The 25,460-nt window shown below is 49.4% G+C and overlaps 1 protein-coding gene across 1 annotated transcript in view; it reads left to right on the top strand.

Annotated features, from left to right (window-relative positions):
• Csmd2 (CUB and Sushi multiple domains 2) overlaps window positions 1-25,460 on the top strand; it is a 607,037-nt gene that overhangs the window by 209,590 nt on the left and 371,987 nt on the right. Inside the window, exons 4-5 of the mRNA XM_012516868.2 lie at window positions 11,969-12,163; window positions 24,326-24,533. Coding sequence (XP_012372322.1) covers window positions 11,969-12,163; window positions 24,326-24,533 — 403 coding nt within the window. The remainder of the gene's footprint in view (window positions 1-11,968; window positions 12,164-24,325; window positions 24,534-25,460) is intronic.

Here is a 25,460-nt window from a genome sequence, read left to right as displayed (position 1 = left end):
AAAACTTGGTTTCAGGGACTGATCTGATACCCCTCTCCAGTGAGCTGTGCTACTGAGATTCTGCTTCTATCCACAGGAAGTGCGCAGGCTAGGAGAGCCAGTCTGATACATTTTGGACACAGTTCTAGCCAGCCCCTGGGTCAGTGAACTCAATCCATCTCCCCAGAGAAGCACATTCAGTTTTCACAGGCAAAGCCCTCATGTGGCCTGGATGTTCTGAGCAAGGGGCTAGACTGGCAGCTCTGCTGAACTGGGCAACCAGACTAAGGATCCATGCCTGGTTTTGGAGTCTGTGAGTCCTGTTTTCCTGGGAACAGGGTTGTGTGTGTTATCATTGTTCAAAATATCCCTGACTCAAAAACAGGAGCCTACCTTGAACCTACAGGGTACACCCCAGAGCCCTGGCTGCTGTCAGCTAGGGGTGACATGGATCCCAGGAGGAACGGTGAGGCAGGGCCAGCTTTGGGCCATGTGCTGGGAGAGACAGTGGTAAGATTCCCATGCAGAGGAGCCCGAAGGTAGCAAGACCCGGGCTGGAGTCTGAGAGAAAGTCTGGCGTGAGACTTTGGTTGTGGACAGGAATTTAGAAACTAAACACACTAGGGACAGGTGCTTAGAAAACAGAAATAAGCAGCACAGCTTCTCTGCCTCTGGGCTGCTGCCAGCCGCCCTATCTGGAACCCCCTTCCTGCCCTGCCAGAACCGCAGTGCATGCCTCTTCCAGGGAATGCCTCTGAATTACTGCTTCTCATCACCCCTGAGGTGTGGACCACTGGCAGGAGAGCCAGGCAGGCCAGGCAGCTCAGAAGAGAGGCCAGGAGGGGGCTCTTGGGCCCAGTGACCTGCAGGGCCACCTCTCACTTCTGTGTTGTCCCCTGTGTCCCTAGTCGGTCTGGGGTCAGGAGGGAGCAGTGGCTAGTGTTAGGACCAAGAGGAGGCCTTTCAGGCTCAGAGCAGCAGGCCTTTGCTTGGCTCAACAACAGTAATGTAGGTTGAAGCGCTGCCGCCAGCAAGGAAATCGGGGACGGCTGCCCGTGCTGCAGCCCAGGGCCATCTGCCTCCCCTAGCTGCTGACCAGCCTCTCTCTGTTGGCTCCATGCTTTCCTGCACTGCCCTCACAGATGCAATTACACTCCATATTTATTGAGCACTTATTATGTACCCAGCACTATGGTAAACATTCTTGCATGGGCTCTCTTGCTTAATCCTTTCAACAGCTCCAGAGCTGGGCCCCATTTTACCCCTGAGAAAGCTGAGATGTGTGGAAGGGCAGAGTCTTGCTATCTGGTAACAGAGCCAGGGTTTGGTCACAGGCCAATGGGCTCCAGGCTGTACTCCTCACCAATATGCTCTGTTCTGCTCCCTGTCCCCAGCCAGCAGGGCCAATGTGATCTCAAGCCTAGGTCTGTGGTGTGCCAGAGCCACCTCTGTGCCCTGGTATTTGTCTATGCCTCCCAGCTCCCACAGCTGTGCATCCCTCACCAGAGGTCGAGTGGAGCTTAAGCAGAAGTGCAGCCAAGCCTGTGAGCTGGGCCACAGCACTGGCCCTGAAGGTGGTCTGCTTTGTTCAAGGAGCCATCAGTGAGAAAGGATTATTGGTCCATAGAGGGCTTACAGAAACAGACTCGTATCTTGTGAGACAAATTTGGGTTGCTTATTTCAATGTGTGGGAGTGTGTTGTATCTGCCGTTGGGTGTGTGAACATAAAGGCTGTGTATAGCCTTGGGAGGGGGTGTAACTCCACAGCAGGGTGCCTGACTAGCGTGCGCAAGGTTCTGGGTTTAGGTCCCAGTGCCAGGGCACTGGGGGAAACAAGGAAGAGGTAGGCAGGGGTGGTGGCACTCACTTAGAATCCCAGAACTCTGGGAGGCTGAGGCAGGAGGACTTCAAGTTCAAATCTAGGCTGGACAACTTAGTGAAACTGTGTCAAAAGGAGAGAAGGAATGACAGCAAGAGAGAGCAGGAGGGGAAGGGAATGGGGGAAGGGTGGGGTGGTAGTTCAGTGTGAAGGTCCTGGGCTTAATTCTCCACACTGGAGAAAAATAATGAGGCACATACTGATGCATTCTGCAGGTGTCTGTATTGTTGTGCATATATCTGCGTGTGTGCTGGGGTATGAGCATACGTGTAAAGGGAGGCTCTGTGGGTGGATCACTGCAAGTGCACTGGGAGAGGACATGAGTGTACCTAGGCTTCCATGACAGGGCATGCTTAGATCTCACAGAAGGAGCTTCTGTAGGGAGTGACCACTCTAGCTCCTGTCTCTATGACCCTGGAGGACTGAAACACTGTCTCCACCTGTACCGCGGCCTCCAGGAAGCCCTGGGAGAAGTCCGTGGGCTCGAAAGAGGAGTGAAAATTAGTGGGTCGGCACAAGGTCTGGCCTGTCTTTCTTCTCTGTTCTGATTCTCAAGCTGCCAAGTGCTGACCAGGCAGGGTCTTTGGGGCAGCCAAGGGAACTGTGGGAAGGGCGCTTGAAGCCAAATTCTTCGATAGTGAACCACGTGTGTGCTTCACAGCCACTACCCTAGAATGACACCATGGCCAAGAAGGACCAGCACCAGCTCCAGCTCCTAGTGATGTGAGTTTGAGCAGGCTACTTGCCCTTTCTGGCCATCAGTTTTGTCACCTGTAAAATGGACATAATCTCCACCTCTATGCTATCGGGTTGCAAGGAGGTAGGTTGAAGTGTAGTGCACTTACGTGTAAGTAAGGCATGACTGACAAAGAGAGAGAACAAGGATCTACAGAACACTGTATAGGGACGCAGAGGCACCCAATGTTTAATCATCGTCTCTTGTAATCATTACCTGCACTGTGCCTTCCAGAAGGGTCAAGAAACTGGTGCACGGGGGCTCTCTGCTTAACTTGTCTTGGGCCAAGGGCTCTAAAGTCTTCTGGCATGGATCTTCCAGGGGGAGGAAGGATCAGATGCCTCCGGCTTTAAGGAAAAGAGGGCTGTGAGATGCGCTGGGGCCCTCGGCCCTAGATAGGGAGCCAAGTAGAGGATGGGACCCTGAACTCCTTGGGCATGGCAGGGGCATCTCAAGTAGGGCTGGGCCCAGGCAGCTCTGTACCGCTAGCCAGCAAGACATAGAGCACTAAGACCAGGGGAGGGAGCTGCAGCGCCTGGGCCAGAGCAGGTCCCCCACCATGAAGGACTGAAGAGAAAACTCAGACGCTTATGCAGCCTCGGGGCCTAGCCCTGTCAAGGGATGGGATAGTTGCTGAGTGTTCAGCCAACCAGGAGTTGCAGTTCCCAGCCCAAATACAGGACCATTCTGCAGCCAGGTTCAGAGCCTCTTCTTCCAGATCCATTGCCAGGTTGGGCTCAGAGCTGTGCTCCAAATGGTGACACTCTATTTGCAGCCAGATCAGGTGGGGCCAGGGACATCTGGACCTAGCCATAAACCTCTAACACTTTGGGCCCACCAAACCTGAGTGTCATTCTGCTCCAGCCAAATGGAAAACATACCTTGAGCTGAACGGTGTCAGAGGAAACACTAAGCCTATGCCTGGGTTCTTCTGCACCATGAGCTGCCCTCAGTGGGTAGTGCCTGCCTGCCTCTCAGGTAAGAATTGATCTTCCCAGCAGAAGTCACTGACAAATGGAACTAGAAACCCTCAGGCCATCCCTGCTGTCACAGAACCTTAGGTTTGCATCTGCCCAAAGGGAATGCTATTTGTTGGAAAAAAAAAATTATGTTAGCCTGCAAAGTTATATGTGAACATTAATTACCACAGCTATTGTTGCTTTATTAGGATGCTGATTAACAAGGAAATAAAGCAACTGGGGTCAATCTTATCTGGGAATCCAGCATCTCCCAAAGTGTGCCCTACAGAGGGGCTCGGAGGGTAAATGGTGTTACTCTGGGGTGTGGGATGAGAGGAGAGATTTTATAGTCAAATCTTAAGAACTCTGGATTGAGCAAGGCTTACCAGGGTTCTTTCCTGAAGAAAGTACCAGATAAATACATGAGTGCTGGTTGCTTCACGAGGAAAGGATTTCTGAAGTATTTTCTAAATTTAGCTGGCCCACTGAATGTTTTCCTCATGGAATTTATTTCTCACCCACCATTGTATGAAGTAGACTTACAAAAACATTTCTAAGCTCCACTCTGCAATTAATCAAATTTAGCCCAAAATTGTGTAGGGAGCTACTCTCACTGTAACAGTATGTTGTGGTGTATCTTCTTGGGGTGCCAATAGCTTCCTATGTGTTTTTCTGTCTAGACACGTTTGATCATCCCTGGCCTGGGATGTGACAGAGGAAGGGAGGTTTAGTTGGGAGTGATAGGCCTGGGCTGGCGACGCTGGCAGGAACTGCCGCATGAAGGATCTGGTGCCAGCCTATGGCTCTTTAGCCCAGGGACTGAGTCATGCCAGTTCCTCAAGTAGGAAGGGCAAGCACAACAGACTTTTAGGGTATGTTCTAAATATTCCAGGGGATGTACTTATACTGCAATAGAATTTATATTTCTCTGAACTTCAAATTTAACTAGGCATCCTGTATTTTATCTGGCAACTATATTTTGCAGGTTGTGATGCTTTCTTTTTAGTGTTGCTTCTAAAGAATCACAGGTCAAGAGAGAAAAGACACTAAGCGCCTGCCTTGGCAAGTGCTGGGACCAGGGTTCAATCCCAGTCCCACATGCTGTGCCGGCTCCGCCCCTGGGGTGTGCTGAGCCAGAGGCCAAGTCCAGGTGTGGTAGCACACATCTGTAATCACAGCACTGGGGAGGCTGAAAACAAGAGGATCACTATGAGTTTAAGCTGCATAGTGAGACCCTGTTCAAATACATAAAATGAAAAACAAACAAAAAACAACAAGAGAGGCCGTGGGGCTCTGTGGTCAGCAAGCATGGAGAATTCCAGCCTCAGGGTCTCTTTGTGACCCCACTGGTGGGATGACCCAGGCTTTGCAGCCTGGGCTATACTGACCTTGGGGAAAAGGACCCAGAAGGAGATCCCCTGGGTGTGGGCCACGCATGCTCTTGACCTGGCTGGGAAAGGGACTCCAAAGATCCCAAAGCACTGGCTCCTTGCCAGAGAGGCAGAAAAACAAATGCAGCTGAATTCTGGGACATCAAGGCCACACTGCCTGGCAAAAGGCACAAGTGCTGAGCGGGCTGGCTCAGCTTTTGGCCCCCGCTCTGATCTGAGCCTGCAGCATGGCTCAGGGGTGGGCCTGACTGGTTCTCATGCTGCCCACCCCCCGTGACAAGGCGACAGCAATAGAACTTGGGTCTGGGGGAGGTGAAACAGTGGAGATAAAGTGCTAAGCAGAGTGTCAGGTCATGCTAAACACCTGAAAGGTGACCGCTAGCTGCTCCTTCTAGTGGGGTGGCCCTTCAACTCTCTGTTCGGTAAAATGGGGTTTAGAGTGGCATCTTAACGGATAGCGAGAATGAGGTTGTAAATTATACATGCAATAAGTAAACATGTAACTGAACAGTGCTAGTTCAGGGCCATGAGGCTATGCCCAAGCACTGGCTGGCTGCTTCTAGGAGCAAAATGTGATCGGAGCACATATTGCCAGCCACTGCTTTTGTGCTGCATAGACACAGGGAGCTAACGTGACAGAGGCTGTGTCTACCAGCCGGCTCCTTCCCTACCATGTGTGCCCATCCAGCACTAGGTCGGTGTTGTGTGTGTTTATAGATATAATGTTATAAGTCTGTGTATTCATAAATATATATACATAGTGCATGTATGTAGCATTCAGATATAATATATAGTGTTACAATTTGTATTATATATATTTATATACATATATTTAATATGTAGATTTCTTTGCATATATACTTCACAAAACACATTCTAGTTGCCAACTGGACACTGACTGTGCTCCTGTCAGGCATTCTGCTAGTTGTGTGAAGAATATCAGCATTCTTCCCGCTCCTCAAGAAGACCAGAAAGAAAAATAGACACCTAAAGAAACAAATTGCAAATAGGTACCACTGCTGTTTGGAATCCAGGATGTTGTGAATGAATGAATGAATGAATGAATGAATGAATGAATGAATGAATGAATGAGTGAATGAATGACTTGCAAGGCTAAATGACAAGTGCAGAAATGGGAGTACAAATTAAATCCCAACATAATTATACAAGAGAAGTCCAAAACTCCAGTCACTTAAAATGAAAGGACTGTGAGATTATAAAATTAATAAAATGACCAGAATGAGCTTTCCTAATTAGTGGACCAAGAATTTCAGGATCCCCGGTGTTGTTGCCCCTGGCATTATCTTATTATTTACATTTTATCAAGACTTCTGGGGCCAGCCAAATAGCTCAGTGGATTAAAGTGCCTGCAAGCAGGCACAGGGGTCAGGGGTTCGATACCTGGGCCTGCGATGCTGGCCCTGCCCCTGAAGTGCACTGAGATGGCAACTGAGACTGGGCATGGTGGAGTGCGCCTGTAATCCCAGCACTTGGGAGGCTATAAACAGGTGGATCGCTGCACGTTGGATCTAGTAGTGAGACTCTGAACACCATGTAGACTTTTCCCTAAAAAAAGTACCAAAAAAAAAAAAAAAGACTTCTGTCCTTGCATTTTAGTTTATACAAGGCACTAAGGGTGTCAGGGAGGGATGAACGGAGTAAGCCATGCTTAATGATGGATCAATAGGAGTTTACCAGTGGAGAACCTGAGAGACCAGCAAGGCGTGCTTGGGAAAGTTTGGTGCAGAATGGCAACGATTGGTGGATAAGCCAGAGGAGCAGGCGGGAAAGCAGAAATCGCCAGCAGGGGTCAGAGCACACAGATAGATGGATAGGGCTGCATGCGCCTGAGCTTTGGTCCATCTCGGCAGCAAAGGAGAAGTCCTCAAAGCTTTGCTTTCGTTCTTCTCTTTTTTATTGTTTCAAACAGTTATCTATTATCACATAAGTCACCCACTAAGGTGGATATGTCTTTTAGGCCTTGGCAGGGAACCCACTTTTGGCCTGTGGGATGTGGCTAGGTCCACAGGGTGGGGCCACCATGAATTTGCAGTTCTAGAGCTTGGAGGACTCAACCTGCTGGCTGATGGACTCACTGGCACTCCATAGAGGTTGGTCCTCATCTCAGCTCTTCCTGCAGTGAAAGGCAGATTCGGCAGGTTTGGGGCAAGGCCTAGGCATTGATTTCTTTGTAAGGATCACAGAGCTGAGCCCGCAGAATCAGGTCCTGGAAGGCGCATTCTGATGGTCATGGGGGAGCCCAGCAGGGCGGGGCCTGCTGAGTCATGGGGTGGGCACACTCCATCTGAGGCCCAGGCCTTCCACCTCCACTTAAGCGACAGGTAGCAGAAAATATAGGAGACCAAACCTGAGGTCAGCGTGCCTGCATGTCACCCCGGTCCTCCCCTGAGGGACATGCCTGTGAGGCCATTGTCAGGAGGTGTCAGGGTACTTAGAGGAGCAGGGGCTTTCCTGTGCCAGGGTCAGTGCAAAAACATCTGGGTGCAGGTAGAACATAGATGGGCACAGAGCCAGGGATTGGCAGGAAGCAGTTGTGTGTCCTGCCTCCACGTCCCCACACTGAGCTGTATGGCTTTGGGTAAAAGCCTCAACTTCTCTAGTAATGTTGTCTGCTCAGTGTGAAATAATAGCACCTCTACCAATAGGCTATTTGGAGGATTAAATAAGGTCATCAAATCATTCAATAGACTTTATCAAGGTATTATTGTACACCAGGTACTAGTCTGGGAACTAAGTTCCAGCAGTGAACAAAATAGACCAAAATCTACCTGTCTTTGTGGAGTATACATTGCAGTGAAATAAGACAATAAATGTGTCAAACATAATGCCATGTATCGTATATATGGTGTCTGTTAATTTTATATAAAATATACTATTACATTTAAAAATTATATATTTTATATAAGCATCTATAAGTATATACTTTATCTATCTATATACATATAAATTTATCATAATGTGTATCAAGTATATGAAGTATTAGAGGGGCTGGGAAAAATTGTAGAAACCAAGCACATATGCGGCTCTTTGCAAAGCACCTGGCACTAAGTGCATCACAGAGTAAATGTTCAGTGAAGCATGTTCACAATGGCTCACTACAATGAGATAGCTTAGCGGACTAAGCACCTGCTTTGGCATGCGCAGGTACAAGGTTCAATCCCCAGTCCCACATGCCATGTAGGTCCCACCTCTAGGCACACTGAGCTGGTGACAAAGTCCAGACATGGTGCATGCCTGTAATCCCAGTGGTGGAGAGGCTGAAAACAGGAGGATCACTATGAGTCTGAGCTGTGTAGTGAGATCCTGTACCAAATACATAAAAAATGAAAAAAAAAAAAAAAAGGCCCACTATTGAAAATACAGGGGCTGTGAAGAGGAGGTAAGTTAATGTGTGACACAAATGTTCCTAGTACAGAGCTAGGCATCCACAGACAGTGACTTTATTCCTCCTTCTCTTGACCTGCCCCTCCCCTATCACACACACATACGCCCACGTTCATGCACACAAGTAGCTCCGTCTCTTCTCGGCACTCAGAGGGCTATGGAAGATCGTCATGGCACCTTCTCCCCGAGTCCGCTTTTCTAGCTTGCCTGCCGCTGTGAATCAGTCGTATGGCCAAGGAGATGAAAGGAGTTACTTGATGGGACATAAGAAACCCAAACATGGAGGGTACTTGTCCGGAGAGCATAAGTGACTCTTCATTATCGTATGGGAACCAAAGTCTCCAATTAAAAATAAATCAAGGCATGATGTTGCTTGTGCTGCACTCCAACCACAGAGGAGAGTCATTGTCACACAATCATGGAGAATATTATGCTGATTGGCAAGAGCTGGGCTTTGTAGCAGGGACAGAATTCCCCACAGCTAATCTACAATGGAATTGTTCAATGTCAGGAACAGCTTTAATAATATCATTCCAGGCTGCGCTGGATGTAAATATCCTGCTCTTCATTTTGTAAGCAATCAAAGAGAAGCTTTATAGACAGGAGAGCATGCATGGTCATAATATCTGAGCTGAAAAACACATGGACCAGAAAAAAAAAAAAAAAATCAAAGCAGGCTGTGTCTTAGAAAGACTTTGCTTTGTGGCTTATCTCCAATCTCCTATGTCTGTCCAGCAAGATGCTCATTAGACACACAACAAATGACTACCTTTTAAATGTTGCCCTTGACATCATTTAGAATGTACAGGATTGGCAGATCAGACTGCAGAAAATCAGGCTACTAAGCTTGGGTAATCATATAAGGTCCTTCATCTTGCATGATGCAGGAGAAAAGAAAGACTGGTTTCTTGGGCACCTACTCTGTGCTCAGGTGCCTTGCAGTGGGAAACAGTGAATAACAGAACCAAGAAGTCCTAGATTCCCAACCTAGCACTGCCACTTTCTAGCTGGGTAGTTTGGGTAAGCAACTCACTGTGCCTGTTTCTTTACCCATAAAAGGAGGGAAGTGCAGTGTAGCCTACAGGTTTATTTTGAAGGTTACCAAAGCTCTCAATTGAGGCCCTGAGAAATATCAGGAACTCAGTGGGCAGATATCATGTGTCTCATTTTCAACTGGCACAACCCTATTATGGGTTGAATTGTGCCTCTCCCCCAAACCTCATTCCAAGTATCTGTGACTGGACCATATTTGGAAATAGGGCCTTTGAGGATGATCAAAGAATGAGATTATTAGGATGCACCCTACCCAATATAACCAGTGTCCTTACCAAAGTGAAAATTTAGGGCTAGAGACACAGCAGGAGAACACACTATGAGATGCAGGACCGGAAGGGTGCATGGACCAGCCAGGGAACCCCAGAAGCTGCCAGTGAACCATGAGAAGTAGAAAAGGAAAGAGGAGGATTCCTCCATGGTTTCCTCAAGTTTGAACTTCTAGACTTTTTAACTACAAGAAACTGAATTTCAGCTGCTTTTACCAACCCAGTTTATGTTACTTTGTCACAACAGCCCTATGAAATTAATGCAACCATTGGGCTGGCAAGATAGCTAAGCAGACTAAGTGCCTGTTTAGGTAAGCTCAGGGACCAGGGTTTGATCCCCAGCTCTACATACTGTGCTGGCCCTGCCCACTGAGTTGGCCACCAAGTCTGGACGTTGTGGTGCATACCTGTAATCCCAGTTCTGGGGAAGCTAAAAACAAGAGGATCACTAAAAGTCTGAGCTGCGTAGTGAGCCCCTGTACCAAATACATTTTAAAAGAAGAAGAAATTAATGCAGCCCCCTTATAGCAAGAAAGTGTGCCAGTTTTCAGATGAAAAATTGCAGTCCAAGGGAGGTAAAGTTTACAGCTCAATTTCACTCTGCCAGACCTGGGATTCAAACCCAGGCCCCTCTGAGCCCCAAGTCTACCTGCTCTCCATTTGCCGAGTGGCTCATGGGACCAGAGTTTAAGATAAAAAAGAAGGTGGTGTTGGGAATGGGCTGCTGTGCATTACACCCAAGTCCCAGTGGAGACCCAGGTCAGAGTGGTCTGATTATAAACAGCTCATTAAATAGAGAGTGGTAAGCATTGGAGAGTGAATTTTTAAAAAGAATCGACTTTTATTTATAGTGATGTTCCAGTCATTAATTTTGAAGGAAGAAAGCCCAAAGCAGAAGCAGGTTCATTAAAAATTTGACATTAGTAATTTAATTAAATTGGATCTTTGTGTCTTGTTGCAGAAAATGAAACGTTAGTTCTACATCACTTCTCATCCCGTTTCCCCGATTGGCTCTCTCCCCTCACCTCAGCTTGGATTCTTCTCTAAATGTTTATCTTGACAGGTTCCCACCACCACTCCTCATACACACCTATTACACTTACTGGTCTATCCTTAATCTTCACAAACACATACCTATTATCCTTATTATCTCAGCTGAGATCCAGCAGCAGTGGATCATGGGAAACATCAAGAGAGCCAGCAGCAGGGCATCATGGGAAAAACCAAGCAGGGGACCATGGGAAATGCCAAGGAAACCAGCCAGTAGCAGGTATCATGGGAAATGCCAAAGGAGTCAGTGGCAGGAAATTATCAAAAATGTAAACACTCAGGAGACTGAAGTATAAGATATTAAAATTCTCCCTACTTTTTCAGTTTGAAGAAGCTGGGAAGTAAACCCAAGCACAAGTCCAACTCTGAGATGACCTCCATAAAGCATCCCCAGTGGTTTCAGGGAAAGGTGCTTAAACAGTATTGTAGGCAGGGCTGAGACTCCTGTCCTGGCCCCATGGGGCTGTCCCTGAATCATGAGAGATATGGCTTTAGGGCACAGGCAATTCCAGCCCTACGAAGAAAGGCAGAAGCAGAGGGAGCTGGGTCTGGTGGACCAAGGGGTGCATAGGCATGGAAGAACTGTGTGGCAGGTCAAGATGCTCCGGTGCCCTAGCCGGCCCACTCCCTCTGCATGGTGAGTGTGCACAGGCAGTCGTGATTGTGTTGGCTGATTACACACTGCACATCATGTTCCCCAGCTCCCAGCTTTTCCCCTTCCAGCAGCTCAAGAAGATGAGAACTCAAGCTCTAGTTTTTGCAACTCACCACCTATTCCAACACTAACTAGCTCCTTCAACTCCCCAAAATTGCTGGGCCCAGGACCCCTCTAGCTGCCAGGGTAGGGTACAAAAGAAAGAAAGAAATAACATTGGGATTAATGAGCAACTACTCTGTGCTATGCTCTGTCCCTTCCTTGGAGTCTGACATCAGGGTGGCCACACCCAAGAGATTAAAGTGTTTGCCCTGGGTTTGGGTTGGTACCAGTTAGGACAGATGTCACTCACTTCCAGAGCTGTGCATTAGAAAAACCTGCTTGTTCCATTCTAAGCCCCCTTTCTGCTTCCTCCTCCCTACCCTATGATCTCTTATAAGTGACCCATTCTCTGGGAGTTAGTACAGGTCCTTCCAATCACGGATGGAAAGACGAGCCCAAGGCAGCTGACTGGCAAGAATGTGCTGCTAAGCAGCATGGTGTCAGCGGCCAAGCCCACCTCACTGACCTTATGCCCTTCCTCTCCTCACAGTTCTTCCCAGCCACACGTGCGGGAACCCAGGGAGGCTGCCCAATGGCATCCAGCAGGGCTCAACCTTCAACCTTGGCGACAAGGTCCGCTACAGCTGCAATCCTGGCTTCTTCCTGGAGGGCCACGCTGTGCTTACCTGCCACGCCAGCTCTGAGAACAGTGCCACGTGGGACTTCCCGCTGCCCTCCTGCAGAGGTAAGTGGGTGTGAGGGAGTGGATGGCAGCTGGAGAGTCTGCTGGGACTTCAGGTAGGATCTGGTCCTCAGGGGAAGCTACATACCCCTCCCCAGCATGGCATGGAGTACCCACTCCAGGAACCCAAGTCCCAAGACACACCGAGAGGCTCAAGGGTATCCGGGCTTCACCAACCTCCTGGACCTCAGTGTGCACTGTCAATTTCCTTCCCCTACACCTACCTGCCTGTGGTCTCTACCTTAGAGGCCGTACCGGTTCCCCTCCTGTTCCAGACCAGTGCTCCACTTCTGTTTGGATCACAAGCTTGTGTATTGATCTCACACTGACCCTGTGTCCTTTCTGTTTCCTGGAAATTCAGCTTTTGTCTCTATTGCATGGTTCCTTTCTGCCAGTGTCCAAGTATCTTTAAAACCTGTTTGCCCCAGTAACCACCCCAGAATAAATGCCTCCAAGTTCACATGACCAGTCAGCCCCATTTGTCTGAGACATTTCTAGGCTCTGAAGTCCCAAATTCAGGAAATCTCCCAAGGTCTGGGCAAGCCAGGACATTGGTCACCCCACTTCCAGCTTCTATCTTCCCCCCCCCACCAACTCATAGCCACACTTTCTTCTAAAATAATTTCTAGCAGTTCTTTTTGTAAAAAAAAATTAATATTTATTGATTGATTGATCGATTGATTTAGTGTTTGGTGCAGGGTGTCACTACCCAGCTCAGACTGGTAGTGATCCTCTTGTTTTCAGCCTCCCCAGTGCTAGGATTATAGGCGTGCACCATCACGGTGGGTCTAGGTGGCTGAAGGTAGGGTTGTCAGGGCCAGGGGATTGAACCCTGATCCCTGAGCTTGCCTAAGCAGGCACTTAGTCCACTGAGCTATCTCGCCAACCCTCCAGTGATTCCCATCTGATGATAAAAAATGCTCAGTCACTTTGAGAAGATTAGAAAATATAGAATAGAGAAGAAATAAAACATCCGTTTTGGAGCATGATGTTTGTGTTCTTCCTTTCCATTGCTATCCAGTACCTGTTGCACATATATTATAATATATATATACATAATATAATGTATATATAATAATATATATAATGTATATATTATTGTAATATAATGTATATATTATAATATATACTTAGACTGGCATTTTACTGCATGTAGATGAATCTTAACCACCTCTAAAGCACTCTCACACCCACTGAGAGCCCTCGTCTACCCACAAAGCTTGACACCTCAGAAGCAAGGACTACACTGTCTCCCTCTTCACTGCCCAGCCACTTCTCTGTCACGCGGAGGCCTTTGCCTCTCTGTTCTAGATCATGTTCACTAATTAGGTGGAAATTGTTTTGGTCCTTATATTCCATGGCCTCTTACATCCTTTTGCACCACAGACCACTCTCTTCTTAAATGCTTGTCTTAATTTCCATGGGTATGGAACACCTAGATAAGAGTCTGGGAGAAGTTTGAGGAACTGAGAAATAACTGGAGCAAATAGCTCCTCCTGTGGTTCCAGTTTTACTTTTCTCTTGGAGGAAGCTCTTGTGGAATTAGTCCCAAAATATTAGCTCTTTTCTCCTGCTATCTGCACAAACTTTTTAATATTGATACCAGAGATGCAAATAGGCAGGTATACCTGTTCCTCTTATTCTCCCATGGCAGGCATAATTAATCAACCACAGCACTTTCCTGCTTGCATCCAGAGATCTCTGGGAACTTTCTTCCAACAGGCAAGCCACAACCAATCAATCTGAATTGCCTCTTGATTCCATGTTTTTTCCCCTCCTACACCAGTAGAATTAGCCTCAGCCATTTAATTCATTGGGTGGAGCCCATGAGACTACACCCCCCTTTCCTGCCTTCCTAAATTCCATCCTTTCAGGTCCCATAGCAGCACCTTAGGGTCCTACCTTCCTGATTGCCTGCATCATCAGTCACTAAGTCCTCTGTGCTGGCCATTCCTGCCTCCTAACCACTCCTGAGGAGGACTCTTGGACAGTCCAGACCTTCTTGTCTCTCACTCACCTTCTGGGTGTCCCCTGTGGGAAACAATCCTTCAGTCCCTGCTCACACACATCCTAAACCATCTCTGCTGTGGAGTAACTTTCTAAGACCAAGATCTGACAGGATTACTCACTCCTTAGAATCCAGTTGGTGGCTCTTCATCACTGACAGGGTCAAGTTCTACTGCCTTACCACAAAGCCCAAGGCACTTGTAGGGAGAATCCCAGACCTGCCTTTCTATTCTTGTTTCTCAGTCTCCTCTTAAGTAGCTCCCAACTGGGCTTCACAGACAGTACTCCCTTCCAAACACACCAGGGGAGCTGGCTGAGGACAGCAAGGTCAAATCTCACTTTCAAAAGGGCTTTGGCCTGGAGGCTCCCTGTTGCCTGAAGACTGAGATGTGGTTCTGCTCAAAGGCTAGGAGCTAGCAAAATGGTTCTCCAACTCCTAGAGGCCCTGCCCCCCACCCACAGCTCCATTTCCCTATCCCTCCATCCTAATTCACCACAAGCTGCAAGAGCAGTCTCAGTAACACCAGGGCCTTTCCAAAACTGAATTTCCAAAGTGTTCTACCTTGGGAGCTAACCAGGAATGAAGGCTGCTTGCCATGTTCCCACCTGGTCCTTGCTAGGAGCCCGATCATGCCAGTTGAGGCTCTTGCGGTCAGGAAGAATTAAAAGCCTCTTGGTCTGTCTTCCTCTTGTGTCAAATTCTCAAGGGCTGGCACCATGAATGGCTAAACCTCATTCATTGGGCAGCGGTCTGTAAATATTTGCTGCATGGACAGTGCTGGAGAGGTCTAACTGACCAGCAGAATGGCCTGCAAACATGAGGGAAATTTCCAGCCTGCATGACTCGCCTGCCTGTGCATTACAGAGGATGTACTCTATGGCTCGCTGCAAAGGGCTCAGCCTGGGCCTGGAGTATCAGCGAAGGGTGAAGGCGGTAGCAGGAAGAGGGGCAGAGAGCAAGTGTGAGACTGATGCCCCGGGAGGCTGCCCCAAGGATCCTGGTCCCCTGAGGCGTGGTGCAGTGGGCAGAGGGCAGGAGACAGGCTGTGGTCTTGCTGTGCCCTTGGGTCACCACGGGCACATTCAGAGGCACAGGCCCCTGGGAGACACTGAGTTTTGGCTAACCTCCTTGGTCCATAAAAAGGCAGACTGTGTGAGTTTCAGCCATCAGCATCTGACTTTGGAGGGATGTTGGCTCTGGATCAAAGAAGCCTCCTGAGGAGGGAAGGGAATCAAATGTGAGAGGACAGGGATGGAGAAGAAACTGGCTGCAGCCACACAAATGTCAAGCCAGGCTTGGAGGCTGCTCCCAGACCAGGGCAACAGGCGTTGGTCCACAGAGGCTCAGGCCACAAGTGCTGAGGTACAATCCAGCTCCTCTGGCCCCAGCGCAGTGGGACTGGGCCCAAGCCCAGACAGTGCTTTGAGTCAGAAGGGCCGGCTCACTGCTGTGCATTTCTGAGCAAGCTGCTAAACCTCCCTGAGGCAGCCTCACAGGAATGACCGCTGACTCAGTCCTTCACTCCAGGATTCAAGATGTCTTTCTCAAGTGCTTACCACATGCCCGCCAGTGACTGATTTGATTCTTGTTTACTGATGCCTAGAAAACGTGTGATGAGCAAGCTGGCCAATCACATGATCTTGTGGCATTTGCATCCTAGCACCCGGAGACAGGAGACAGACAAAAATTAAAAAACAAAGCAAATGAATCTGAGGCAGGAATGGGAAATAGGAAGGAATACAGTAGCTAGAGAAAGGAAGACTACGTTGGATGGAGGCAGCAGCAGGGAGGGATGTGAGATCAGAGTCCTAAGTGATGAGACCTATATGCAAAGACCTGGGGAGAGGCCTTCCCTGCAAACGGAAAGGCAAATGCAAAGGTTCTGGGGTGGGGAAGAGCTCCACACGTTATAGGACAGAAATATAGAGGGGCCGGGGAGATGGCTCAGCGGAATAAGCGCTTCCCTGGCAAGCGCAAGGGCCTGAGTTCAATCCCTGGTTCTGCCAAAAAAAAAAAAAAAAACAAAGTAGAGTGAGGGGGTAGGGATGTTCCGGGAAGGGTATGAAGCTGGATATTGATCCTAAACTTAGGAGACAACAGAAAGGAGTTTTAAGCACAGTTTGATCCAATTTAACTCGCTTTTTACAAAAAGATCAGTCTGGGCATCAGGAGGGAAGGAATGTAATCCAGCAACAAACACAGCAGGGAGACCAGTTAGGCAGCTACTGTCGGAAGCTGGGCCGAGATGGTGCATCTCAGTCTGGGGCCCTTGATGGAAGTGGAAGGGTGTGTGTTGATGCATTTCTTGCTGCTAAGCTTAAAGCAGGGACCCTGTTCACAGCAAGGACGTAGTAAGTATGATTCTTACTGCCATTACCTCTGCCAGCCAGCATTTATTTATTTAGTCTGGTGTTCCAGACCCTGTGCTATCTAATTTAATCTACACAGACTCACCAAGAAGTGAAGATATTGCTATGCCCTATTATGTCCTGATGACAGAGTGGTGGAGACTGAATTCAGCCAAAGCTGTCTTTCTGGCTATAATCATGACCACCAGAGTCCGCCGCAGGCCAGGACAGTTCCTCCAGTCTAGTGGTCCAGAGCTCAAGAATCTGGGTCTCAGGCATATTTATGTGTCACCTGCAGGGTCCCCCAGACTAGAGACTGCTAGGCTGCTGCAGCTGCCCCTTGGCCTTCCTCCTCCACTTGTCCTGAAATCTTACTAGAGAAAGACAGCCCCAGGAAAGGGCCTGAGGTCATGGAGGGCCCCTTCCTGTAAGCAGACTTCAGCAAAGTGGGCCCCAAGACAGGGAAACAGGTGGGTACCGCTCTGACTCTGGAGTTGGTAGGTAGTAAAGTCAGTTGGAAGCTGACTCTGACCCTTGATAGCCACGAGGCAATTGGAAAAGTTTTAAGACTCACTGAGCCTCTGTTGTCCCATCTGTAAAATGGGGGCAAAGTGCCTATCCCCACTGGTGGTTTGAGGACTCAGGACAGCATGCAGGTGACACACTCAGCACAATACCCAGACCACGAGGAGCACCCCGTGGCCCACCCCAGTTCCTATCCACGTCCATCCCTTCAGAAGGAGACCTCTGCAGTGGTGGCTGTGGAAGGAGTTCCCAGGGCCATGGCGATGTTCTCATGAGTTGGTAACTTCCTCATTTTCAGAAGGAAAGGAAGCCAAGCGTGGTGGTGCACACCTGTCATCCTAGCACTCGAGAGGCTGAGGCAGAAACAACACAAACACGAGACTAGCCTAGGCTACTTAGTGCCATCATAAGATATTGTCTGGAAAAGAAAATAAAAACATTAAAAACATGAGCTGGTGAAGTAGTTAGGTGCAAAGGCCCTGGTTCAATCCCTGGTGCTAAGGGGGAGGGGAAAGAGTGTCTCTGATAGAGCCAAAGATAAAAGGACAGAGTCCAGAGCCCACAGGAAGAGGGGATGGAGGGGGCTGCGCAGGTGGTTGTGGCCTGGCGTGAGCAAGGATGCTGAGCCATGCAGAACAGGAAAGTGAGGAGGCTGTTGCTTCGGGCTGCGCATACTTGGCGCTCTCCACCCTGCACTTGAGTTGCAAGATGATGCCTAGGCCTCTTGGGCATTGCATTCCGTCAGAAGCTAAGGAGCCCAGGAGGGGGTAGAACACACACAAAGGCCTGGTGCCAAGAGCCCTCAGTCTTCCAAGCTGGTGCCCTGCAGGCTGCCTGTAGTGGCAGTGTGGTGCACATGTCCTCCACCCCTGCCTAGATCTGGAGAAAAAAACATGGTGGGGTTGACACACCCAGTGGGGCAGTGGGGTAGTTTTCTAAAATTACGGTTGATTGCAGAAATTTCAGTCGAACCTGAAGTTGATCATAAATAAAGTCATAAACTTGGAAAGGCAACTATCAGCACCACACACCTGCACCCTGGAATATGCATGAGCTAATGGCTATGCAGAAGGCCCCTTGCCAGGGAAGAAGAAAAGTGCAAATGAATATTTTAGGTCTGAGGTGTCGGCTGAAGGTTATATTTTATGTCTCCAGAGTTGTGAGCATGAAATATGATGCCTTTGTTTAAAGTGGGAGAAAATCTCCAAATGGTGTTTACTGCATTTTCAATCAAAGCAGGAGGGTGCCCGAGCAAGGGTGTCCAAGAGGGGAGCTCCAGGGGCAGGGCTGGTATCTTCAGGCTGAACTGGTGGCTCTAGCCAGAGGATCGCAAACTCCTGAGTCCACAGTTTCACTGCATTTCTGGAGTTGTTGGTTAGAACTGGGAAGTCAGAGAATCTTAGAATGGCTGGGAACCCAGCTCTCTAGCAGGGGGAGATAGCACAGCAGGGGAGACTATTAACCTGGCCCTAGAGAGACTCCCTAGATTCCTGCCTTAGCCTTTCCTATGTGAGCTCATGAAAGCCTCTTAACCTCTCTGGGCTTTGGTTTCCTGTTCTGTGTATTTGTTCTTCAGCTATTTATTGAATGCCTACTATAAACCAAGAAGTATCCTAGCAACAGGGAAGAGAACAGACATGACCCCTGTTCAGGGAGTTTACTTTCTTGATATTAAGTAAACAGTGATATTATTATCTGAAAGGTACAATAGAAAAAAAAATGACATCATTGGCCACTTAAGTATGGGAAATAATTATTAATAAAGAAATATGCATTACTCTAAAAGCATATAGTAGTGGGGAAGGAACAAGTACTCTGTTTCTGGAAAGATCCTTGTGGAATTGACACTTGGGACTTGAAAGCTGAGGATGGTCCGGGCAGGGGCCAATAGCTCTTTCCAGTATTAAAGTCCTACTTGTGCCTATTGTTCTAGAGAAGCTGGTCAGTGACTGGTGTGGCTGTGGACGGGAGGAGCAGTGGAAGGAAGTGACATAAGGCCCTTGTAGACTGCGGGACATTCCACTGATGCTGAGTGATAGTGGGAGGAATTGGAGGTTCCTACAGAGAGGGGCATCCTCAGGCCTCTGTGTGAAGAACGGGTGGACAGGCAGGAGGGTGAGGGCCACCTGAGGCTAGAGGGTGCTTCCGAGCCACCATCTGAAATGCACTGCAGCCTCCCAGTGAGCCATGCGTGAAGGCAGGAGACAGTCAGCGACCGTGCAGAAAGGACAGGCCAGACTGTGGTCCCTGGCTGGGGATGGGCTGCAGGAGGAGCTGAGGATGTACCCTGCAAGCATGGGGACAGATCCACCCCACTGTGACCTCCTCTAGCCCAGGAGACCAGAGGAGGGCAGCTTTGCAGGGAACAGAGAGTGACGCTGGTTGGTGGCTTGCATGGAATAATGCTGCACACTGGTGAGTTTCTAAGGTTGGTGGGAGGCATGAGACTGTGGGGTCCGCCCCTCCTCCCAGTCCTGCTTCCCTGGGCATCACAAGTCCCCAAAGCAATGTGGACCACAGGCCTGGACAGAGACCCCAGCTCGTCCTCAGTGGCCCCCAATCCCCTGCCCTCTGAAGGCTGCTGAGTGCATCTTCCTGCTGCTCCTTTCCTCCTCCCAGGCTGGGCCTCCACCTCTTTTGTCATTGTCCACTGTCAGCAGCTGTCTTTGATCCTGGAAGCCACTTCCCTTTGGTCCCATTGACACCAGGCTGCACAGTCACAGAGTCCTAGGCTCTGAGCATGGCCATTTTTTATGCCCCCAGGTAAGCAGGGGGGCCAGGTGGCAGGGCCACCCTTCTCTCGCCAAGCTGCTTCTCCCCTGGGGCCCTTACACTCAAGCACCTTCCCGATCACCTCCTCTCTCAACTCACTCCTGTACCTTGCATCTCCAGGGTAATCAGCCAAGGGCTGGCCCAGATCCCCAGGCCCCTGCCCCCAGGCCACCTTGCCCCTGCCTGCCTCTTCTCTCCCAACCTGTCTTGCATCTCCCTCCAGCACCACCTGTTCCTGGCTCAGGTTCCTCTACTCTGATTTTCCTAACCCAGTGTGGCCTAGATGAAGCCATGTGGCTGTTTCCTCCTACTACAGGCTGTTTCCTCCTTGTGGATGGGGCAGCCATGGAGTGCTGGAGACCAGCAGGCCCAGTGCTTGCTGGGAACAATAGTGACAAGTGTCTGATTGGCTGCTGCTTGGCTCCTGTGGCTTATCTCCCCATAGTGTTCACGGTGAATTTATTTACATCTGAAGGAGACACACTCTGCCTCAGATGTCAGACTTCATAGCCTCCTGCCAGAGAGCTACCCTGGGTGGAAACACCGTGCAGCTTGGTAAAACAAACAGCGCCGAAAAAATGAATTTAAAGCCAAGCAAGCCAATCCTGCATCCTTTTCCTCCTTCTCCCCCTACTGGGGCCTGGTCACTGGGTTGACATAGGAGGAGGAAGTGGGGTTGAGGAAACTTGACCCCAGCTTCTTGCTTAGCGTTGGAGGCCCTTCCAGCGTAGGTCTTGCCCTTCTGCCCTGCCCAGTATCATCCCTTCTGCCTGAAACCTCTTAAGGCAGGGAGCATTTGGTGTGGTGCATCTGCCCCCCCCCCCCCGTGAAGGATGTAACCAGACTGGGACCCATCTCCATCTCGCTGTTACCACCGTGTCCGAGCACCACCGCCTCTCACAGGGTCCTCGGAGTTGCCTCCACGAGGTGCCCCGTCTCCTGTCCTTGCTGTGTTCAGCCTGCTGTGTGACAGCTGGAGGATTGTGTTATTTCATCAGCGGCTCATCTCCCCCTTACAGCGGCCTCGGAGGCGCTCCAGTGCCCAATGCCACTGACTTCATCCCCTCCCCCCAGCTCCCCTGCTGCGCTTCACCCCGCCACGCCTCTGCACCCCGGCCTTCACATTGCCATCCCAGCTACTCAGGACTGTTCTTCCTGCAGACGCCCGCCCACCCCTGTGCCTCCTTCTCTCTCTCAGGAGTTGGCTGCAGCGTACACTTCTCAAGGAGGCCCTCCTTGCCCACCCTGCCCCATGGACACATCCCATCCCCCTTTGCATTTACCACGTACATTATTAATTTCTCTTAGCATTGTCCTCAAAGCCAGATCAGAAAGCCGGTTCTGTTTGCATTTTATTGTTTTTCCTTGAGCTGAGATCCGCCCAGTCCTTAGGACAATGCTTGACCCGCAGCTGAGCTTCACTAAGTATAGTTTAAATGAAATAGTGTCTCACCAAAAATATTGTCTCCTTGATGAGCTTCCCCTGCCTCCTGTGAGCCATGCCCACCCTTCTCCTGCCTCTGACTGTCTTGGACCCTCGTGCCCTTGCGTGCCTGCACCTCTCTGAGAAGCCCTTGCCAGCGGGATGAAGTTAGCTCTTGCTGGGGAGACCCTACATTGGCCCCAGCCCTGGGGCTGGTCTTAGTTGGTGCTCAGGGCCTTGTAGCAGGAAGCATTTGCTGGTGTCTGTCCTGGGTCTGTATTCCTGCACACCTGTGACGGGTGTGTGGAAATAGTTCTCATAGCATCCTGTAAAATGACTTTAATGCAGATGGTTCAAAGCCACTAAATGAAGTCACTTCTATCTCTAGCCCAGGATGCTCTTCTGCATCCACCTGCAGCCCCTAATTCACCCACTGGCAGCTCCACGGCCCACTGCTGGCTGCCCTCACCCCACAAGGGGCTCCCTTCTGGAGGTCCTCCCAGGACATGGCCCCTTCACCATTTCCAAATGGTGGCTCACAGTAGAATCCTGGGAGTCACACCCCCACAGGGTTGAGGCCTGGAGCTTCTGCTTCCTACGTCTCCCCAACAAGGTCTCTCCCTCCACCCTTGCCAAGGCCTCCTCTCCATCCCACCAGTGTCCGCTGGATGTTGGCGCCTGTGTCCTGTCTAGAGTGTCCTGCTTGCTTTTGTGCCAGTCGGAGTGATCTTTCTAGATCCTCTTTCCTTGCCAGCTTTGCTCCTCAAGGTGAAGAGGTATATGACAACAGGGCATTCATTGGGTCTTTTCCATGTGCCTGTCACTGGAAGATACTAGGCACTGTCCCTAGTTTTGGTTTTCACAACAGCCCATTGTCCAGAGAAGCAAACTGAGACTTACAAAAGCAAATCATCTAGGACACACATGTGGCTAGAAATGGCAGAACCTAAATTGTGATATAGACCCTTCGCAGCGCAACACCCATTTTCTTTCCAACACACTACCCTGCCCCCAAATCCCTTGGGGCTGGCATCTCTGGCACTGGGCCCTCTCTGCATCCCTATCATCATTGCCTTCACTCTTCTTGCTCACTACGGCAATGAGGCATCGAGAGCTTCTCGGAGACGCCTTGCGCTTTGATCTGTGCGCCTCACCACATGGTTTCCTCTTTCCTGAAATGTCTTTCCCTTCCTGCTCTAGCTGCTCCACTTCTGATCCTAAAAACTCTGCTCTAACGGCACATCCTCTCTTAAACATTCCCAAATCGACTTGTGTAAGCAAAGTTATGTACTGCTTTGGTTATACCTTGCTTGGGTAGATGCAGGGACCGGGTTCAATCCCTGGTGTGCTGTGCAGTCCCCACCCCTGGGGTGTGCTGAGATGGTGATTAAGACCAGGTGTGGTGGCACCGGCCTGTAATCCCAGCACTTGGGAGGCTGAAAACAGGAGAATCACTACAAGTCCAATCTACATAGTGAGACTCTGTAGACCCTGAACTAAATACATTTTTTTTAAAAAATCCCTCTCTATACCCTTAAGGCATACATTTTACTTAGTGAAGAGGTTTTTTTGGTTAAGGATACAGGTCTGGAAACCAACTGCTGGGCTTAGAATTTGCTCCTTCAATCATGATGAGCCGTGTTACCTTTGGGGAGGAACAGAATCTCTGAGTCTTGGTTTCCTTACTTACAAAATGGGACTTATAGGGTCATAAAAGGGACCAGGTGGAACATACAGAGTTCTTAGAATAGTACATAAAGATCAGTTCTCAGTCTTTTTACCCTACTGTCCCCGATACGCAGCCGAATAGTGACACCACATGTCCCTTTCTTTACAATATAGACCGACAAGCTGAGACCAGATGTGCTGCAGTATACTGTATAATTCCTTATTTGCATGTGGGCCCCACAAGGGCACACGGAGGAAGCATGAGTGACCTGCCCCAGCTCACCCAGCTCCTTGTGGCAGGGAAGTTTGCATGCTGATGTCTCAGGATTTCAGAGCTGGTGCTCTTGACTCTCATCTGTCAGAGCATATATTGTTCTGGTTGTCTTTTCTGAATATTAAATCTCAGCTGGGATTGAAATGATAACAGCAAGACTATACCAGGTTCTGCTGCAAGAACAAGTGTGACAAGGTTCCCGCCCTTGGGATACCCAGGGGTGCTCAAAACGCACAGGGGAAGGCAGATATGTGGATGGCACAGGGCTCTTCGTAGTTGGCGCAGGGCTCTCAGCACTTTGTTGTGGGAAGGAGCAGGGAACAGATAGGTAGCCGGTGCTCTAAGCTTGAGCGAACCAGTGTCATCAAGCCCCTGCATTGGAGTTGGGTCCAGAGGCAGTGGGATAGTTGGGACAGGGCAGGCCAAGGACAGGAGGTCTGAATGTACACAGCACTGAGGCATAGCTAGCCTGGGGACAGGGATGGAGGAAAGATTACCCAGGTGTCAGACCTGCAATGCCCTTTGCGTTTTGTCTCAGGTTACTGTATTGAATTTTGGTTTGTTGTATCACACCAGAGCCCTTACCAAGGTACAATGGAAAGAAACATTCTATTCACCTAATTGTAACCATGAAAATCAACCTAGTGATTGATTTCTCCTCCATGCTGATCATCCCAAAGCAGTATAGAAGCTAAGAGTGTGCTCATTATGGCAGAGACTACGTACCAGCTCTGCCATGCATTGGCTGTGTGACCTAGGTCAGGTTGCTTAACTTCCCTGTGCCTTGCCTTTCATTGTCTGTTAAAGGAGAACAGCAGCCAGACGAGATGGTATGCACCTATACTCCCAGCACTCAGGAGGCAGGGACAGGATCTTGAGCTTGAGGCCAGCCCAGGATCCATGCTAGACACCCCCACACCCCAATGTTGAGAACAATAATATCTAAAATTCTCAGAATACTATGCAGCACATGGTAAGGCCTGTGGAAATGTGTGGTATCATTTTTCCTCAGCCAACTGAGACCACAATCTTGTGCAGATTGTGCGTCGTGTTTCGTAACCCTTTCTGCTTGTCATGGGTGAAGGCTACCATGCCAAGGCCTGGGGATCAGCCCACTCACGTGTGCCTCTTGTCTCTGTGCCTATAGCGGACGATGCCTGTGGTGGGACCCTGAGGGGCCAGAGCGGCATCATCTCCAGCCCCCACTTCCCCTCGGAGTACCACAACAATGCTGACTGCACCTGGACCATCCTGGCTGAGCTGGGAGACACCATCGCCCTGGTCTTTATTGACTTCCAGCTGGAAGATGGTTATGATTTTCTGGAAGTCACAGGGACTGAAGGCTCCTCACTGTGGTAAGTACATTGCCAGGCCTTCTCTGTTTCCTTGTCTCTGTCTTGTCTTTCTGTCTCCGTCTTTCTCTCTGTTTCTCTGTTTCTCTGTTTCTCTGTTTCTCTGTTTCTCTGTCCCTGTCTCTGTCTCTGTCTCTGTGTCTGTGTCTATCTCTGTCTCTGTCTCTGTCTTTCTGTCTATCTGTCCATCCGTCGGTCTGTCTGTCTGTTTGTCTGTCTGTCTGTCTCTCTCTCTCTCTCTCTCTCTCTCTCTCTCTCTCTCCCCCCCCCCCCCCCCTTGCTCCCTTCCTCTGCCACTGTGAATTCTTGGCATGTACTCAGTGCCTTTGTACTCTGGACCTGCAACTGGGGGTCTCTTTGCCACTTCCTCTTTCTTCCCTACTGCTAGAGTCTTGGCGTCTCATCACAATGAGAGATCATTGCATAGTTTTAAAGTTGGGGTAAAATTTTAGTAATGTTTATATCTCACTTAAAGTATGTTCTTGCCAGTAATTTCATGTGGACCTTGGTTGAGTGCTAATGGCTAATGTTAAGACTAAAAGTATTCTGGTCTCAGACCTAGGCAGTGTCTCAGTGGAATTAGTTGAGCTATGATTTCATTTCAGAAAAGAAGACAGATCATCCCACAAAGGGGCCGGAACCCAGTGTGTGACTGCTTTTCCCTCTCTGGGGCCTTGAGACCTTAGTCAGCCAGGTGTGGTGTCTTGATATGTGTGTGATGGGGCTGACCTCGAGTTAGCTTTGCTAATGAGTGCAGCTTTCCTGTGGTGCATTCTGGGAGTGTCCTCAGAAGACTTCAGTTCTTGGCATCTCCCAGACTTGGGCTCACAGGATGTGCCTGAGCTGAGGTGGGCTTAAGGAGATAGCCAGCTGCCTATTGGATGATGGGGCTCACATGAGGTGGTATGGCATCTAGAATGTTCTTTTGTA

Source organism: Octodon degus, unplaced genomic scaffold, assembly GCF_000260255.1.
Source record: "Octodon degus isolate 3935 unplaced genomic scaffold, OctDeg1.0 scaffold00130, whole genome shotgun sequence".
Lineage (NCBI taxonomy): Eukaryota > Metazoa > Chordata > Mammalia > Rodentia > Octodontidae > Octodon > Octodon degus.
This window is presented reverse-complemented; position numbering and strand designations above follow the sequence as displayed.